This window comes from Camelus dromedarius, chromosome 12 (assembly GCF_036321535.1).
Source record: "Camelus dromedarius isolate mCamDro1 chromosome 12, mCamDro1.pat, whole genome shotgun sequence".
Lineage (NCBI taxonomy): Eukaryota > Metazoa > Chordata > Mammalia > Artiodactyla > Camelidae > Camelus > Camelus dromedarius.
This window is the reverse complement of record NC_087447.1, coordinates 45,751,748-45,771,812: the sequence shown is the minus strand read 5'-3', so window position 1 is coordinate 45,771,812 and position 20,065 is coordinate 45,751,748. Positions and strand designations below refer to the sequence as shown.

Below are 20,065 nucleotides of genomic sequence, written 5' to 3'. Positions count from 1 at the left end.
CTTTGAGACTTAAACACCAAATTTGGGGAGGATATGTTGATTACTGTGCAATGATCAGAATGGGGTTCATTTAGGGGGTTCATTCAGACCCAACAAAGAATTCATTTAGGATGGTAACAGTGGGCCTGATGATAGTGTTTCAGCAAATGAACAGCTCATTGCTTTGCTCGTGACTCCACTGGCCCCTGAATTTGTGTTTACTTGGGACCTTAGCGGGCAAGAATTACGATATTATTATAACCTGTATTCTGAGCTTCCTTCACTTTCTCACATTTATTCAGTTAGTGAAATGACTTTATGATTTGCTTTTGATTAAGTTCACTCTTTAGGCAGTCTGTTTCATCAGAGCTTTCTTTTATAACTTTCCTTTGCTCTGCGTACCTCTCCTATGTTGGCCGATCCTTACCCACAACCCATACTGTGACCTGCTGATTCTACTTGTTCCATTTCTTAAGACTTCTTTTAGAGCAATATTTGAAAGGTATATTGCTTCCTTAACACACAGTTTGTTTTCTTTTCCTTCTTAGAAACACAATTAAATAGCCCTCTTCCTGAGATACTCCTTTTGCTCTACCCTCTAATATAGATACTTTGTAGATTATGGAGTCTTATTGATCTGAAAAATAGCCCTCAAATCAGCATCCACTTAAGTAGACTGGAATATTTATTTAGCAGACTAGGTATCAGTATCGATTTATAATAGTGATACATGTTTTTGCCTTTTACTTTGCTGAAGATTTGTAGTCAAAGATTTTGCTTACTTTGTCTATTTTACCCTCCAAGTCTCTAGAGACGGATATTTTCCTTTGAGCATGAGAACAGCTGGATATGTGAGTCAAGGAGCTTTGGCTTTGGAAAGTCTTTTATCCTTTTCTTATCCTCAAATGAAAATAAATCCTTTTATCTATAGTTGTGTTTCCAGCATCATTCTCATATTTCTCATTCACTTTGAGTTTTACTCTTTCTATTTCTCCTTTCCTTTAAACAGTTTAAATATATTGTCCCAGCAGAAAATCAGTTGATAGGTATGTACAAAAAAGTTCACACTGAAGTGAATGCAAATGTCCAATCACTTAAAATAGATATTATCTTTAACTGCAATCAGGAAATTGAAAATTAAAATGAATATGATACAAATCACACTTCATGTTTTTAGCCAATAGAATATCAAGATTTTTGATAACAAGCATTAGTGAAGTTTAGGTTAAAGAGGAACTAGTATGCATAACTGGTAGGAAAAAGTTGACCCAACTTTTAGAGAAAATTGTATAGTAGTCATTCTTATAAAACAAAAGTTTTGGCTAATCAATTTAACTCTTTGTCATCCTAGGGAATAATGTTCACATGTACACATGGAAGTATATACAGTGATTCTCATTGTAAAATTGCCTATAATAGGAGAAATATGGAAGCATTGAAAATGTGGCATCTATAAAGTAATATCAAGTTAAAAAATCTGTGGCATATTTATATTTTTGAGTACTTGGAAGCACATAGAATGAATACAATATATGTATATAAACTGACATAGAAAGTATCCAAATGAAAAATGAAACAGAAATTTGACACTAACACTATACACATGCAAAAATTAAAGCATATATAGTGTATATGTATGTGTATATATATAAAACAGATCTATACTAAGAATTTTATAAACATAGGAAACAATCTAAAGGATATACTTAGGAAATACAGGACTCAATTTAGGAACAGTCTAAAATGTGGGATAGGTGGAAAGAATATAAACAGTGTAATTTAGCTGTATCACTATGGTTTAACTTTTTTAACAGTGCCAGTGCATTCTATATATTAATATGTTACCTATATAGTTTAAAGTAAGTAAATAAATAATGCAGAGTTACAATGGTATTCATCACAAAAATATAAACCAAGAAATTACAAATGAGATGAGGCTTTTCATGCCTTTTAAAATATTAAGAGGTTCTTTCTAACCTCTTGAGATATCTCTTCATGTCTCTCTCATAGAGAATTTATCACTTACTCAATTCATGCAAGTGGTGACCCCTGACGCAGCGCTCGACTGTTATTTTTTCACACATAAAACCTCAACAACTTAGTTAGAACTTGAGACTCTATGCACATATCAGCACCTCTGAGATTATTTTTCTAGCTGCTTTGAGCCATCATTGACATGTTTCCTCAGTGTCCCTATGGTATGTGCACTTACATGTCTTCTATCTCATCATATTGTATTTTTATTTCTGTACGTCTTTCTCCTTTATTATATTACAAATTCATACTTGGCAGAGATCATGTATTTTCATATATTTGTTTGATGTCCCAATGAGTGAATAAAGAAAAAGATAAAAGGAGAAGATAATGGAGTATTATTATTTTTCTGGTAAATAATTTCTATATAAATTTAAGGCAGCCAATAGAATCACTATAAGTTGATTACAGTCCATACTAATCCCCAAAAACTATAGTGCATTGACAGTTTATACTATTTATACTATTAAGTTTTTAATACTATTTTATACTATTTATAGTATTTATTTTATAATACTAAACATTTAAGATATATCCAGGGATTAGTTTGCAACAAAATTAAATTCTGTCAGCATTTTTTAACTTGTCTGATTACAGGATGGAAAAAAAAAAAGAGGGAATGGAGGAAAAGAAACTCACGTCTGCCTTTGAGGAGAAATAAAATAAATGACCTCTAACATCTTTGGGCTAAATTCTACATCCTTATTAATCTATTTACAAACATAAAATAAATTAAGATGAATCAAGCATCTATTAGATACTGTATTTTTTACATTGCAGGCATTATTCTATTGGATCAATAAGGGACATTTTAGGGGGGTAATCATACATATAACACAGATATGAAAAAAAGCTAACAATGTTCATTTTAGTTTCTCAAAGCTATTCTACTATGAATTCAAGGAGCTGAAATTGGAACACAAGTGTAATTACAAAGTTTGTAATTTTGTAAAACTTTACAAAGTTTACCTTAACCATTAGGAGGCAAGTGTTCCACGGGGCTTCGTAAAAGTAAAATGACATAATGCATTTAAGTTGACTTTGAACAGCGTGGAAAATTGCTCATGTATCACCGATTTCTAAGGCTTGTTGAGAATACAGGCCTGATGCCTCTGCACTCCCATCCTTTGTTTCATCAGCCTTCCTTTGAGGGACTGAACTAAGAAGAGGGGCCCATGCACAAATTTATTCTCAAGGAAAGTTGTAGCGTGAGTCAACTCATAACAGTAAAACAGAGGCTGTCTATTTAGGGGCCACAAACTCAAATGGGCTCAGATGCCCCAAGAAACTTTTTATATGAGCCTGTTTTCAGAGCCTGTTTGTTCTGACTAGAGCCCTGAAACCTTCCATCTGGCTGCGGTCCAGCTAGCCCAGGACACAAATGAGAGCAACTGCATTGCCTTATCTCACCAGGGCTTCTGTAGGGATGAGGATCTCACCTGAGGGACATTCCATGACTTACAGCTTTTCCAGATGAGCTCAGTTATAGACATGTTCTGCAATTTCTGAGGCTCCCATGGGCACTGAGTGGGCATGGTCTCCATAGTGTCAGGGAAAGAAACCATTTGGGAGTTAGAGATTTGAGTTCAGAATTCAGGTTCTAAGACTTAAGAGCTGATATCTTAATAAGAGGAAAACCCAAGAAAGGGGTGATGGAAGAAAGATGAGTCTTCCCCAGCTATCTGGAGCCTGATTCTCAGCAGGACTGCTTGAATCTCAGAATTGTTCATTTTTTGTTTGTTTGTTTTATGAGGGAGAGAATTGTTCATTGTTAAAAATATCATATGTATGAATAAAAAAGTAAAGATAGTGTCTAGTCCCTTTGCTTTAAGTAGTACCTTTTTATTTTTCATTTGAGAGAACATAAAAAAAATCAATTTTAATGTCACCTTAATATTTGGTTTAATTTTATTTCATAATTTTATATTCATGTGATTTTAAATACTTAAATCATATTAAACTTCAAAATTTTATACCATAACCCAAAGATTCCACACAAAACTACTAGAGCTGATAAAAGAATTCAGCAAGGTAGCAGGACACAAGATTAATATACAGTAATCTGTTGCATTCTTTTTACACTAACAATGAAATATCAGGAAAGGAAAGTGAAAAAAAAATTCCTTTAAAAATGTATCAAAAAATAAAACAGGAATAAACCTGATCAAGGAAGTGAAAGATTTATATGAGGAGAACTGTAAAACTTTGATCAAGAAATTAAAGATGATTTAAAGAAAGAAAGATATTCCATGCTCTTGGATTGGAAGAATTAATATTGTTAAAAAGGCAATACTATCCAAAGCAATCTACAGAGTTAATGCAATCCCTATCAAATTATCCAAGGACATTTCTCACAGAACTAGAACAAATAATCCTAAAATTTATATGGAATCACAAAAGACCCAGAATTGCCAAAGCAATACTGAATAAAAAGAATGAAGCTGGAGGAATAACCTTCCCAGACTTCAGACAAAACTACAGAGCTACAGTAATCAAAACAGCATGGTATTGGCACAAAACCAAACATATGGATCAATGGAACAGAATAGAGAGGCCAGAATTATACAGTGGAGAAAAGACAGCCTCTTCAGCAAGTGGTGTTGGGAAAGTCAGGCAGTTGCATGTAAATCAATGAAGTTAGAACACTCCCTCACACCATATATAAATATAAACTCAAAATGGCTTAAAGACAAGACACTATAAATCTCGTAGAAGAAAACATAGGCAAAACATTTTCTGATTTAAATTGCAGCAATTTTCTCCTAGGGTAGTCTAGCCAGGCAATAGAAATAAAAGCAAAAATAAGCAAATGAGACCTAATTAAACTTATAAGCTTTTGCATAGCAAAGGAAATCATAAGCAAAAAAGAAAGATAACCTATGGAATGGGATAAAATATTTTCAAATGATGAGACTGACAAGGGCTTAATCTCCAGCATATACAAAACAACTGATACAACTCAACAGCAACAACAAAAACTCAAAAAAATGGGCAGAAGACCTACACAAGCAATTCTCCAATGAAGACGTATCAATGGCACATGAAAAAATGTTCAATACTACTAATTATCAGAGAAACTCAAATCAAAACTACAATGAGATCACCTTACACCAATCAGAATGGCCATCATTCAAAAGTCCATGAACAATAAATGCAGGAGAGGGTGTGGAGAAAAGGGAACTCACCTACACTGCTGGTGGGAGTGTAGTTTGGTGCAGCCATCATGGAAAACAGTATGGGGTTTTCTCAAAATACTAAAAATAGACTTACCATATGATCCAGCAATCTCACTCTGGGGCATATATCTGGAGTCTGGAGGAAACTCTAATTTGAAAAGACATATGCACCCCAATGTTCATAGCAGCACTATCTACAATAGCCAAGACATGGAAGAAACCTAAGTGTCCATTGACAGATAACCGGATAAAAAAGTTGTACTGTATGTATAGATATACAGAATGGAATACTACTCAGACATAAAAAGAAATAAAATAATGCAATTTGCAGCAACATGAATGGACCTGAAGATTGTCATACTAAATGAAGTAAGCCAGAAAGAGAAAGAAAAATATCATAAAATATCACTTATAGTGGAATCTAAAAAAATGAGACAAATGAACGTATTTATAAAACAGAAATTGACTCACAGACATAGAAAACAAACTCATGGTTACCAAATGGGAAAGGGAGAGTAGGGTGGAGGGATAAGTTGGAACTTCAGGATTTGCGGATACTAACTACTATATATAAAACAGATAAACAACAAAGTCCTACTGTATAGCACAGGGAACTATAGTCAACACCTTGTAATAGTCTATAAAAAAAAAAGAATATGAAAACGAATATATATAACTGAATCACCATGCTGTACACCAGAAATTAACACAACTTTGTAAACCTACTATACTCCAATTAAAAAAACAAGATTGGACACTGTGCGTGAATACATATTATACGTATGTGTACACAGGCATGTATAAGGGCAGGCTTGCTCTCTTGTCCCCCCATGGGAGAACTCATGGGCTGAGGAAATCTTTTGGTGCAGAGCAGTGCCGGCTAGGGAAGGGCTGATGTGTGTGACATGAAATTTTTCTACTTATTCTTATTAATCTCTTTTCTTATTCTGTGCTCCACCAGGGTCCTGTAACCTTGCATCTAGATTCTGGAACTCTCATAAAGGTATTTTCATCCATTTCCAGTTGTTAAATGGGTGCTTCCACCAGGGAAGAGTACAAAGACCTCCTATTCTGTCATCTTCCAAACCTAAACCTCTGGTTGTTTTTTTTTTTTTTTTTTTTTTTGCCGCCTTTTTCTCAGAAGCCAGGGCTCCCTAATGGCTCTTTCCTTTTGACTCAGAGCTAGGTTAGCACTAGAATCCTCAGAGAACTTTTGTCCTTCAAAAAATTGGCCCTGGGGTATTTTCCATTGAAAGCTCTGCCCAGGCAAAGAGCAATGCCCTCATAAAGACAGAGCAGGTAGAGACAAAGCAGAGACAGGATTTCATCCTGGTGCTCAGTCTGGTGAGCCTTCCCTTCCCCCAGTTCATAGTGCACCCATAGGACACAATGATGGACAAAGGGAAGGAAGAGGAATGAAAGAGAAAGGAAAGAGACATCGGGTAAGTCTGGGGGAAGAAGACTAGACTGAAACTTAGAGAATAAATAAGACCACATTTAGAAAGGACCACATGATCCTAGTATAAATATTTGGATTTCAGCCTGAATCCATCTTGTGTGCATTTTAGAAAAATCACTCTCTTTGGAATAGGTTCAGATGTTCAAATGGTTCAAAGTATTTTTTTAAAGAATCTGTTTAAAACTAGCAAGATATTTAGGATTTTTATCTTTATTATCTCTTTTATAGAGGAAAAATGCTTGTTATTTACTTTTCTTTGATTACAGAGTGAATATGTCATGAAGCTGGCTTTCAACATAATTAGTCTGACTGCAGAGCTCATGCCTTTAAGTATTGTAAACTTATATGTTGTAAATAAATCCAAGAAAACATGATGACTTGAACTAGTCCCATTATGATGGAGACAAATGCACTGCTTTTAAAGATGCTGGAAAAGTAAACTTAGTTTTTTTTTTTAGTGTGTGTGAATAGGGGGAGGCTGCTATTCAGATTTTTTCTTTCTTTTTTCTTTTTAAAACTATTTTTAAAAATTTAGATATAATTTACATATAATGTTATGTTACTTTCAAGTGGACAACATAATGTACATATTGTGAACTGATCACCACAATGTCTAGTTAACATCCATAATCACCATACATAGTTACAATTTGATTTTTGATCTAGTCAATTCACTGAATGGTAATGACATTAAGACAGACAAGTACAAAATTTCCTTGTTCTGTATATGTCTTACAAGTCTTTCTGCTTGGGTATCATATCACTGACTCTCTACTGAACCAACTACTGAGGCCCCATTGTAGGACATAATTATCTGAGTCAAGAGATAATTTTTAAACACAAAATATAATAACATCTCTCCCTCTAACAACAAACCAGAAATTTGGCTTATTTTTCAATTTAATGATGAGCTTTCTACCTATTAGCTAATGTAATTTTCTTGTTTACTAAGGATCTACTGAATATACGTATAATGAAAAAGGAAAACATTATTTTTATAACTTCCTGAGACTACTTCCTAATCCTCAGAGATGTTATTTAGGAATATAAAAAATTACTTAATAAAAGGATCTGCAATTAGCAATTATGTTAATAAATCACAGAAAGTTTTGCTTCTATAATTGAATCCTAATTTCACTCTTTGTGTTGTCCATAAAACACCTTTTAAGAGTGGATACTCTAAAAAGGCCAGAACATTATGAGGCCAGAACATTCTGGAAGAAAGACTATTCTCAAAGAATGTTCACAGAGTATCTCTTACAAACTGTATCTATTATTTTTAGCTTCTCTTCTTTTCAAATGTTTACTATTTCCTCCTAGAAGTTTCCCATTTCCTCAAACATACTTTTCTGCTCCTTCTATTGCCTTTTTATCAAGGGCTCCACCCTCTTTTTGGCTTTGCTTCCCATATATGGATATCTAGATAATACCTGATGGTCTTAGTAAAACTGTGATCATAATTATCATTATTTTCCTGGCATCTTCCAATAATACAAAATGATGAAAAACCACTTTTTACTACAAAACAAATACAAGTAATGACTGATCAAATTCTTTGAAAATACTTATGTAACAATTGCCAGAGTAAAATACAAGAAAATATGTAAGAACAGTTTAGGTAATTTTGAAAATGATAGATTTAGCTTGCTTTCTATCTAGTCTTTTCTTCAACATATTTGCTATGTATCCTAAACTGTTACAATTATGATTGCCTTAGATTTATAATGAAGGTACTGATATCTCATATTCAGATGGATGTAAGTTTAAAAGAGATTAGATGTTTGTGTGAATGTGTTTGGAGGAGAGGGAACTGTGTATGTACGACATGAGTGAGGCATGAATTATCTTCTCCTTATTTCCATTCTCTTTCCATTTCAATTTACTATTTTCTCCTCTATTTTCTTTCTATAGCTCTGTAACTATAAGCATTCCAAGCGTTTTGCAAGTCTTTTAAACTATTTGAGGTTCAGATCCATATGTAAAAATAGGGTTAAAATGTTCTCTTATATGTGTTTATAAAAACTAAGGATATTTTCACAGGTTCAGTACCTTAATAAATCATAGTTGATGCTGCTGTTATAACTACATTTACTTCTTATCTTGTAATAATAATGAATAAATATTAACAACTGGGTTGATTTTAATCCTTTAGATTTATTTTTAATAATTTAAATTACATTTTAATGAATATGGTGTTCATGAACCCTTATTACAAATCTTATGTATTAGTAACTGTGTGTTACCATCTAATCAAATGGAACAATAGACATAACTATAGAGACTTAAAAAGCCCTATTTATGTCAAAATTGAAAATACATTACGTTGGTGATGATAAGAGAAGATAATTCATAAAGTAGGCACTTAAGCAAAATCTTAGCATAATACTAGTGATGAAACAATTGCAAATTAATACAGAAAGGTGCTAAGAAGATGAATATGTTCTACAGAATTTTAAAATACAATCTACTGCGTAACTTCTTCCAAAGCTTTCTCATTGAGAATTCACTTTTTCACATTCCTCTTTATGTACTAAATTTCTAATTGTGTAAATTAACTGAGGAAGAGAATGAACACAATTCTAAGGTGTTCTTATTTTTCCTTAGGTTTAAAACATTGCAGGGCTTTACCTGGTAGCCTGAAGACTGGTGAACAGATTTATGTAAGGAACATAGACTTATGTATTACCAAGCAGGATGTCCATTCTCAATGATACCCAGTTTCATCCCTCGTTCTTCTTGATGCTGGGAATCCCAGGACTGGAAACACTCCACATTTGGATTGGCTTTCCCTTTTGTGCTGTGTATTGCACTCCTAGGGAACTTCACCATCCTGCTTGTGATCCAGGCTGAGCGCAGCCTACACCAGCCTATGTTCTACTTCCTGGCCATGTTGGCTACCATTGATTTGGGTCTCTCCACAGCCACCATTCCTAAGATGCTTGGGATCTTCTGGTTTGGTCTCAGGGAGATCATCTTTGAAGCCTGCCTCACCCAGATGTTTTTCATTCACAGCTTCACTGGTATGGAATCCGCAGTCCTCTTGGCAATGGCTTATGACCGCTATGTGGCCATCTGCAACCCACTCCGATATAGCACCATCCTCACCAACAAGGTTGTTTCTGTGATCGGTCTTGGTGTGTTAATGAGATCATTTATTTCTGTTATTCCATTCATATTTCTCATTTTGCAACTGCCCTTCTGTGGGAAGCAAGTCATCCCCCATACCTACTGTGAACACATGGGTCTTGCTCGTCTGTCTTGTGCCAGCATCAAGATCAATATCATCTATGGCTTAGGTGCTATTTCAATCCTGGTGTTTGACATCATAGCCATTGCCATTTCTTATGTTCAGATACTCCATGCTGTTTTTCGTCTTCCTTCCAGTGAAGCCCGACACAAGTCTCTTAGCACATGTGGTTCCTATGTTTGTGTAATCCTTGCCTTCTACACACCAGCCCTCTTTTCCTTCATGACACATCGCTTTGGCTGAAATGTCCCCCGCTATATTCACATACTTTTGGCCAATCTTTATGTCGTAGTGCCACCAATGCTCAACCCTGTCATATATGGAGTCAGAACCAAGCAGATCTATGATCGTGTGAAGAACATACTATTACCAAAATAAGGGATTGAAAAGGAATCACACCTAAAATGTATGAGATGGGAATTTTGAGCATAAAAACACCTTGTTATATTATGTACATTTAAATGTGATTAAAGAAATCTTTACATATGTTGGCTCCCTTCTGTAACTATTTTAGTGAGTTCAGGGAGTAAAAATCTAAGCTTTGTTATCCAATTCATATGGTAAGTGATGGCCCATCACAGTCTTCATATGTGTTTTTTGATTACTAGTATAAGTAGATATGAAGTAGAATTTAGAGAATGTAACACATTTTTTTTGTGCACTAGCTACCCTATAGCATTCCTGTGGATTTTTTTGATGATTCTCACTCCCTTTTTGTGTCCATTTGACTCTGTTTCTCTCTCTTTACTTTGCAACCCCTCTTATCGTTCCTTTTGTTTCCTTTTTCCCCAGTATTCAGAAATCAGTCATTTTCATTCCATTATGAGGACTATAATATATTTTGTGATTTCATCATAAATATTTTTAACATCCAAAACTGTGTCATAGATTAAGTACTGATTTTGTACATGCAATGCAAGTAAGGAAAAAAGCTTCACTAAGAATTTTTGTGTAGAGTTTGTCACAAGTATATTTATGTTTCATAGAACAAACTATGACATAAATGTAAATAAAGAACCACTTACAGCCTAAAAGGTTGCTTACTTTTACCTTCTTAGTTCTATTTGTTTTCTACCTTATTTTTAGACTGATTTCCTAATTGTTGCTTCCTTTGCCCTGTCTTTGCTCATATGATCTCAACAGTTAAACAGAATTTTAAGTTTCGTCCTAATTCTGTCTTTAATATATGTTTCAATGATCCTCAATTTCATTATTTTATAAATATAGTTTTATTTTAAAGTTAAGCATTAAGACTTAATTATATAATTTTTCTAAAGCAATCAGTATAGTGTCCTAAATGTTGTTTATAGTAACACACAAAATAATTATTAGCCATTAATATTATCATTCTTATTTGTGTTACCACGTTTTGTTATTTATTCAAACCCTTGCCAACAGAGTTTCTATTAGAGATGTTTATGAGTTTTTATTTTAACATCACATAAAATACCCTGAAGTTGAAGTGACACAACTAAATAAAAGTGTCAAATATAATATATATAGATAATATATGCACATTATATATATATATACACACAAAATATTAAAGCACAACAAATTTATTGAGATTTTATAAAACCATTGTGATTATCTTGAAGTTCTTACTTAAGGGAAACTGGAAAAATGTTCATTTTTCCTAAGTCTATCACAAATTATATTTATATTTACATATTTATGTTTAGCATTCTTAGTCTTTAAAATAGAAACTTATAATTTGGAAATGATTAATTACATAATTTATTCTTCTCTTTCTCCACATGTAATGTGAGAAAATATATCTCCACAGTCTTTTGTCACCTCCTTTATATTCTCTTAATTTTAATCATGTTGGTCTTCTTGACTTTCTATATCTTAATTTCTTGCATCAACTATGTGATAACTATAACTCTGAAGTACCTATATCACCAGACACATTCAGTCTTCCAGACCAGCTGATTTTATTTCATAAATGTCTCTTAAGTATTTTCATTTCTGTCTTTAATGCTACTGTCTTACTTAGTATTTCCAGTGACCAGCATATATTTGTACTTTTGCTACATTCTCCATGCCAGACATCTCTCCCAACTTCAGTTTTCCTATTACGCTTAACTTCCTTCTTGGTCTTCATTTCATAGAGATATGCCTATTCCCTAATAAACTCTGCAATACAGACAAACCTGCTTTATAAGACTTATTACCTTTCCCTCCATTCCCCATCCACTAAAGACTTATGTCACAACAATTTTCTGGCATTTGCATTTTAATTTTTTCAAATCTAACATTCAAATAAAATCTTATTTTAGGAAAAGAATAACATTGGTCCACATGGGAGTGAATTTCTACATATCAGCAATTCTAGGTCGATTTTCCTCACACCATTGAAAGTAGAGAGGTACTTACTCTTCTTTGTTTACTGTATTTATTCATAGTTCTCTCACTTACAGCTTAGTATTATAATAACTTGCAATGACTGCCTATCTTCCTCTGTCCTTCCAGACTTTAAGGAATTTGATGTCACTTACTTATCTATTAAGTGACTCACAATGTGACTCACAAGCTACTCAAGAAATGTCTGCTGAATAAATCAAAGAATGAAACAACTCATGCTCTTATTATTAGTCATAGTATAATATAAGAAAGTTGATGTTTAATTTATGTATTAGTGTAAGTTTCATGCCAAAAAAGAAATTGTACAGAAAAAGGCTGAAAAAATAATTACTGTATTGAGAAGATGCAAGTAAATGACTGAATTCTAAAAATAGTGAGTCCGTGAGTAGAGCACATCTTTCCAATCCAATTAACTTATTAATTTATTGTGCAAAGTGGAATAAAAATTGGAAAATTATTTGTGACAATTGATTTTAATATTATATAATAATTGTCTTAAACATGTCTATAATTATCATACTGGTTAGGATGCTTCACTTTGCAAATAAAAGAAAGTCACAGTATGAATTTACTTCAGTATAATGAATGTTATTATTTCATATAACAATAAACCCAGTAGAAAGGCAGGATCCATAGTTGATTGTTTTAATGGCCCAAATCTATAGGTTTTAATTTCTCCACAGCCTTTTAGGAGCTAAAAAACTTCTCTCAACAAGGGTAGTGAAGCCTTCCTTTTGGAACTGAATGCCAGAATTAGTTTATGACTATTTCTAAACACACCATTGATAAAGGGATTGGATTTGCCATTACTGGTTTAGACTAATCATTTTAAGAATAAATATTTCATACTTGAGCTAACACCCAATGCATCAACTTCTAGAGATACGCATAATTTCTAGAGATATCTTCTTCATTAACTATAAGTTCTTGATTAAATGCATAATTTACAAAGAATACATTCAGTGGCAGGTATCTTGTTTGATGTCTCAGATGTAAATGTAATAAGATAAATATGTCCCCTCTTATAAACAAAAATTTACAGTATAAACTTACAGAAATTTGTAAATTACATTTACATACTTGGATCATATATGTATATACTACTGGCAATTGTAAGATATTGGGAAAATTGTAAAATATTGGGGGATGATTAAATGAGCATATATTATATCTATTAATAAAGTTTGACAAGAGCTTTCACTATTACATACTGAGTAAAAAAAAGAGAAAAATATAATCACCATTCTTTTAAAGGCATATATGTATGCAAATATAGAGGAAAACACTTTAGTTATTAGTGATTTTTATAAATATATATTTTATTTCTTATTATATATGTTTATTATTCAAATTGACTAAAATGTCAGGTATCACTATATAATGAAGATATATAAGTATAAAACTAAAGTTGATTGGCTAGAGGTAAAAGTGATATAATATTACTGAACATTCTCTGTCTTCTCTTACCAAGAATTTTATACTCAGGTGTATAAAAATTTTTTTCTTAAATCAATGTCCATTGGGTCTTCTTCCTGTATTATTCCCAAGACCCCATATTTCTGTTTTCTTCTTGGTGATTCTTTTTTAGAAAGGGGAAAATAAATATTTTTGCCTATTCACTTCATAATTGTATCAATCTCACTATGACATTACAATGAACTATTAATCCAAAAGGACTTCACCTCATTGCATTGTTAGTTCTCACTTGGTGGTCATTTCTTTTATCCTTCTAGAAGCTGGATTCCAAAGATACAGGCAAACTCTCAAACTTAGAAATCATGACACATTTCTCTGCTTTCCTTCCATCATCTCTGTGCCTGTCTTCTACATCACTCTCTCCCACCTTTTAATTCCTCCCATTCTGTATCTCTCACTCCTCCCCACCTTCTTTTTAACTCATTGACAGAGTCTTTCTGAAACACATGCACAGTCTTTCTGAAACACATGCTTGCACACACAGAACACTATTCCCCATCTGCAGGCTGGAGTGTACACACACACACGTACGCAAGTGTATGTGTATGTATCTACTTACCTGTACTCACAAACATATGTGTATATATACACACATTTTGGGGAGCATTTACAAAATGGAAAATATATTTCTGTCAAAAAGTTCTCCCAACATGGCCAATTTTAAGTTACCAGTGGTTTAAAGCCAGATTCAAAACTTTTTTTAATCTTGAGAGCCTTTAACCATAGAGTCTCAAGAGCCTTTGTAACGTGGCTTCAGCAGAGCATTTCACTATTTATATTGCCTAAGTTAATAGCCAAGTTCCATGTGCTTTCTTTAGGACTACGTTTCTGTTATCCCACAGCTGGCTCCCCAAAATCCAAGGACATACCCCAGTATCTCTTCCTTTGTTCTTGCCAAAGTTTTTGCTAATTGCTTTTTGTTTCAGGGCTGAGCTGTGAGGGAGGAAGGAGCCCATAGCAGAAAATAATTAACACCACCACCAGAATGAAGATAATGATGGCAGAGCTTTCTAACAAAAGACCTGTTGGCTGGTCCTGGCCCAGAGCCATCTCTACTGGCCATTTTGGCTGATGGCTTCCTGCTGGAGCACTTCCTTTCTGTTTGAGTCCCTTTCTTTCCATATCTTTGTTCGAGCAATTTCCTTCCATTTCCCTTTCTGAGCAACAAAGCAGCTTTTTATTTGGTTCCTATGCCTCTGCTGTGTGAATTCCTTCTCAGCCAGCAGCAAGGACCCACATTTTGGTGGGCTTCCTAATTTAGGGGTCCCTCTATCTGCTAACAGTGTCACATTGTGGTTTGAATTAGAATTTTCCTGATGCATAGCAGAGATGAAAAATTTTTTCTTATATTTGTCAGATACTCTCTTTTTTTAAATCACCAGATCAAGTTTTTGTTCCTTTTTAAATACTGAGTTGTTTGTCATTTATAGATTTGTAGTAATTTCAATAGTCTATGTTAATATGTAATAGTAGAAGTGCTTTAACTGACATATGTAATGAGAAGATCATCTACCAGTCCTCCTGGATCACCATCTGAATGGGAATTTTGGTAAGTGGTGTTCCTGTATTTTTCTATGACTAAGTAATATTATTTTCCTTTTATTTTTACATAGAAAAAATGCATTTTTATTTGTGACTTTGAAATATTAGGATACCACATCTTTCCTTTCTTTGGCTTCCATTTATTTCCTGTATTTAAATGTACTTCATTTTATTTAATTTTTGTTTATTTAATTTTTATTAACTTACATTCACAACCAGTAAGACTAGTACTCGTGGAAAAACATCAGAGACTTTGTCTTATTTGACAGTCATGATATGTTAATAAAGTTTTGAGGAGTGCTGAGACATGGATGTGGGAAGGGAAGATTTACATATTGGTAATTTATGATCTAAATAGCATTGTTATATCTAATAAAATCAGGATGCAAAATTTAGCCAATAAGAAGTTCTGTTCACTTCATATCAATATGTTTTGGTAGTATTAGTTTGTAACTCTGACTTTCTATTTACAATATGTATATGTGTTGGGGAAACGATGTGGAGTAGAAGATGCTGTCTGGCTCCACATCAGTCCCTCTGCCCCACGTGCAGATAATGGGCTCTTTCTCAGGAGTCTCTCGGTGTTATTCCTGGTTCATGTAGAGGATTTGAGTTGGCTTTGTTTTCAGACAGGCCCCAAAGGATCCTAAGTACAGGTAGTATAAGTCGTTGTTCCCTTTAGTAGATACACTAGAGCTCTCTAGCCCTATTCCTGCTGGAGGTGAGCTTCCAATTAAATGTTTGATGTAGATGGATCAGAGACCCTTGTACACCAGTTAAAGAACAGGCTGTGGTTGAATTTATTATATATTCTATATCACAACTGTAGAAAGATTTTCTGACTGAAAGAACTAGATCATGTTGAAACAATTTAAATTTTTAAATAACTATCTATATTATATAGAGATAGGGAACTTAAGTTATGCTGTAAATGAAGATCTCCACTCCCAGTGATAATTGTGTATTAGGGCATGGTCTTCCATCATAATAATTAAAAAATAAGGCCATCATGGACCCAGAGTTAAGTGCAGGTTTATAAAGTTGATTATCAAGGGGAAAGGAAAGAAGTAAGAAGCCTGGAGATGGAGATTAAGTAGTCTTGCAGGATTTACTGGCTGGGGAAGCTCTATCTTATTAATATCATTATTAAAATAATTCCCCAAATTTGGACTTTTGTCTCTCACTTTTAACAGGAGTCACTTGGAGCTGAGACTCCCCTTCCACTTTCCTTCCCTCCCTTCCTTCCTACCTTTCTTTCTTCTTTCTTTTTTCTTTCCTTCCTCCCTTATTTTCTTCCTTCCTTTTTACTTAATTCTTTATGCTTCCTTCTTTCTTTTCTGTCTTTAATCTTCTCTTTTCCTTCCCTACTTTCCTTTCATCCTATACTTCTCTGTCCCTTTCTTATTTTTTCTATAGTGCTGTGTTATCTCTTTTTGCTTTTTTTCTGGAAGAAAAAAAAGAAAAAGGAAGGAAGAAAAAATAAGAAAGAAGAATGAAAGCAAAGAAGGAAGAAAGAAAAGAAAGAGAGAGAGAAAATAAGAGAGACAAGGAGTGGAAGAAAGAAAGAAAGAAAGACCGTAACTGCAGGGTGGTAAATCAGAAGCATGGATTTCATCAGCCTGAGGCTGACCTTCATCATTGTCATTAGAAATGGGTCTTTATTCTCTCAAACCATCTCCTTTCAACAAATCTTTTCACTGCTCACCCCCAAACTCCCCTCTCCTCCACACTCATACAAAGAAAGATAGAATTGCTAGAAATCTTGGGATATTCTTGGGAATTTGATAGCCTGTAAAACTTTGGAGAGTCTTTATTCGTATATATCCCATCAGAATATTAGTATCAAAGAGATCACTTGTCTCCTGCACATTGTATCAGGTTTTCCCATCTTTGTGTAACTATTTTCATATCTGATGTACAGTACAATGTGGCTGTCTATCTTTGTGCACCTCTTTTTATATCTAGATACAGTACAGTGTGTCTGTGGGGGTATATGAATAAGTATGAAGGGATAAACTAAAGCAGCATACCTCTTCATTTTGGATCTGGTATTCATTGTAAAAATTGATACTGAACAAACAAGTTTAAGAAATCCTGCTTGATTTCTATCACTCTTTATATCTAGTTACAACACTGTTCTTATACATATATAATCACGTTCTGTGTGCAGGTGTCTGTATCTTGATGCTGAGTGATTTTTGTGTTGATATGTTTAAGTAAGGTGTACTTTGTCTTCAAAGAATACTGAGATCTCAATATAAACATAAACTCCTTCATGTTTCTTTAATTCATTGCATGTTTTGTATGGGGTTTGAGCTAACAAGTATAAGATATGAATCTAGTATTTCAGAGGAAAGATTTCCATAAAGTTAATTTTCCTTCCACTAAAAAGTGCTCAGTCTGTGCCTATACCTACCTTCGTACACAAGTTATATCATTACCTTTTATAAGAAAAAAAAGATAAAAATTAAGCCTATTGGAGGTGTGAGCCTTTATCACTCTTATTTTTGCTTCTAGAGTTGGTCAACTATTTGCCTTCTCATCAGTGGCAAGATGCTCCACATCAACACTTCCACTTTCCACCCAGACACCTTTTTCCTTACAGGCATCCCAGGACTTGAGGATGCCCATGTCTGGATCTCCTTGCCTTTTTGCTTCATTTACTTAATGGCTCTGCTGGGCAATGCTACCATTTTGCTGATTATCTGGTCTGACTGTACTCTGCGAGACCACATGTTCTACTTTCTAGCCATCTTATCTGCCATAGATCTGGCCCTCTCCACATCCGCAGTGCCCCGGATGCTGGGTATCTTCTGGTTTAATGCTCATGAAATTGGCTTTGGAGCCTGTGTGGCCCAGATGTTTCTGATACACACCTTCACAGGAATGGAGTCTGCAGTCCTGCTGGCAATGGCTTTTGACCGCCATGTGGCCATCTGTGCACCTCTCCACTACACAACCATCCTGATACCCTGAGTTCTAGCAGGCACTGGTGTTGGTATTATAATGTGCCCAGTTTTGCTTATGTTGCCCATTCTCTACCTAACTTATCGTCTGCCCTTCTGTGAGGCTCGAATTATTGCCCACTCCTACTGTGAGCATATGGGCATTGCCAAGTTGGCCTGTACAAGCATTCGGATTAATGACATTTATGGGCTTTTGGTGGCTTCTTTCCTCATTTTGGATGTGGCTCTGGTTGGAATCTCTTATGCCTACATCCTCTGTGTAGTTTTCCATCTCCCATCTAGAGATGCTCGTCACAAAGCCCTGAACACGTGTGGGTCACATGTAGGGGTCATGTGTGTTTTCTATACACCCTCCCTGTTCTCCTTCCTCACCCACCGATTTGGACAAAAAATTCCCCATTATGTCCACATCCTTATTGCCAATCTCTATGTGGTCATCCCACCTGCCCTCAATCCTATCATCTATGGTGTGAGGACAAAGCAGAGTCGTGAGCATGTGGTTCGTATTTTCACCTCAAAGTAGGGTCTTTTGTTTCCTTAGTTCTTGGGGGTGTGTTAAAGTAGCTAACTTTAACTCTATTCAAGGTTATCTTTTTAAGTGTTCCTTATAGCAAAAGATCCTACAGATCCTAAAGGAACAAACTTTGGAGACTACCTTCTAGTCTTAAATCCCAATATTTCCTCTCCATATTGGTGTTGAGTGCTTATTTTTGTGGAATGTAGGGTTACCTTACAGTTAGGGAAAACATCCCATTGGAAGTCCTTTCATTTTCAAGTACAGAGATTTAGCGAAACTCCTGGTCCTTGTGTTTGAAAACAGGATCATATTCCAGCTGGGCATAATTAGTCTATGTCAACTGACATGTTTTCTCTGAAAAGAGAGCTGAACTTGAATTTAAAGTAATAAAGGTCTTGGTCAATTTCTCAGGTATAAATTTTGATGTGCCTGACTCTCTGAGGACATCACTGGGCTATGGAGTAGAGTTTTTAAAATGTTTCCAGTCCTTCCCTTTTGTTTTAGTACCTTTCTCCTTTCTGTTCATGAAAATCTACAGACACCACGTTCTCCTACTGTGCAACTACTTCCCTTTTGTTGTGTTAAAGAATGAAAATCATGAACATAAAAGAAGCTTGAATGCATAGAATTCTAACAGTAGGATTTTGAGTCATGTCTGATCAGTCTTTTACCTGCCTCAGATGAGTGTGTGTGTATTACCACAGGTTAAATATATTTAGGCAAGTTTCTATCTATACGGGCCACTTCTCCCTCTTTATTTGTAAAATACAATAAACATACATCCTTTGGAACTTGATGCTTTGCCAAAGTAGGTTAGTCTCAGGCAAGTTCAGGTAGAAAATACTTTCAAAGTAAGCAACTTTCACCAGAATTTCCTGGATATTCTTATAAAAATGTTTTCTGTAACCTTATAAGTACGTATCTCCAACATGACTCCTGGGCATCAAATATTTTTTAACAATTATTCTTCCTGAATTTGATGTTAGCAGAAAGTGATGTGCACATAAAAATAATGACATAGAACATAAGAGTGAGTGACTGGGCAGAAGGCTAAAAACAACCTGATGGTTAAGTTCACTGTCTAATGTTATTACAATGACTGCAACATTACTACAAGGAATGTGAACTAGAGACTTCAGTAAAAACTTTTTAAAAGGAATTAATGGGGGAGGGGGTCACATAAGAGATGTGTGAGTATGATTATCTCAAGAATTTATTTCCTGTGAACTCTGAGCACATTAAATGCTCTTTTCTCTTAGGGATAGGAAGACGCACATAATGTATTTTTGATGGCTTCTTTTG

At 34.5% G+C, this 20,065-nt stretch overlaps 1 protein-coding gene and 1 pseudogene across 1 annotated transcript; both read left to right on the top strand.

Annotated features, from left to right (window-relative positions):
• Positions 1-9,342: 9,342 nt before the first annotated feature.
• On the top strand, positions 9,343-10,273 carry LOC105098037 (olfactory receptor 52E2-like; annotated as a pseudogene).
• Positions 10,274-17,833: 7,560 nt separating this feature from the next.
• LOC105098036 (olfactory receptor 52J3-like) lies at positions 17,834-18,769 on the top strand. The gene is given in 1 exon segment (XM_010990658.3): positions 17,834-18,769. A coding segment is annotated over 1 exon segment (936 nt).
• The last annotated feature ends 1,296 nt before the right edge of the window (positions 18,770-20,065 follow it).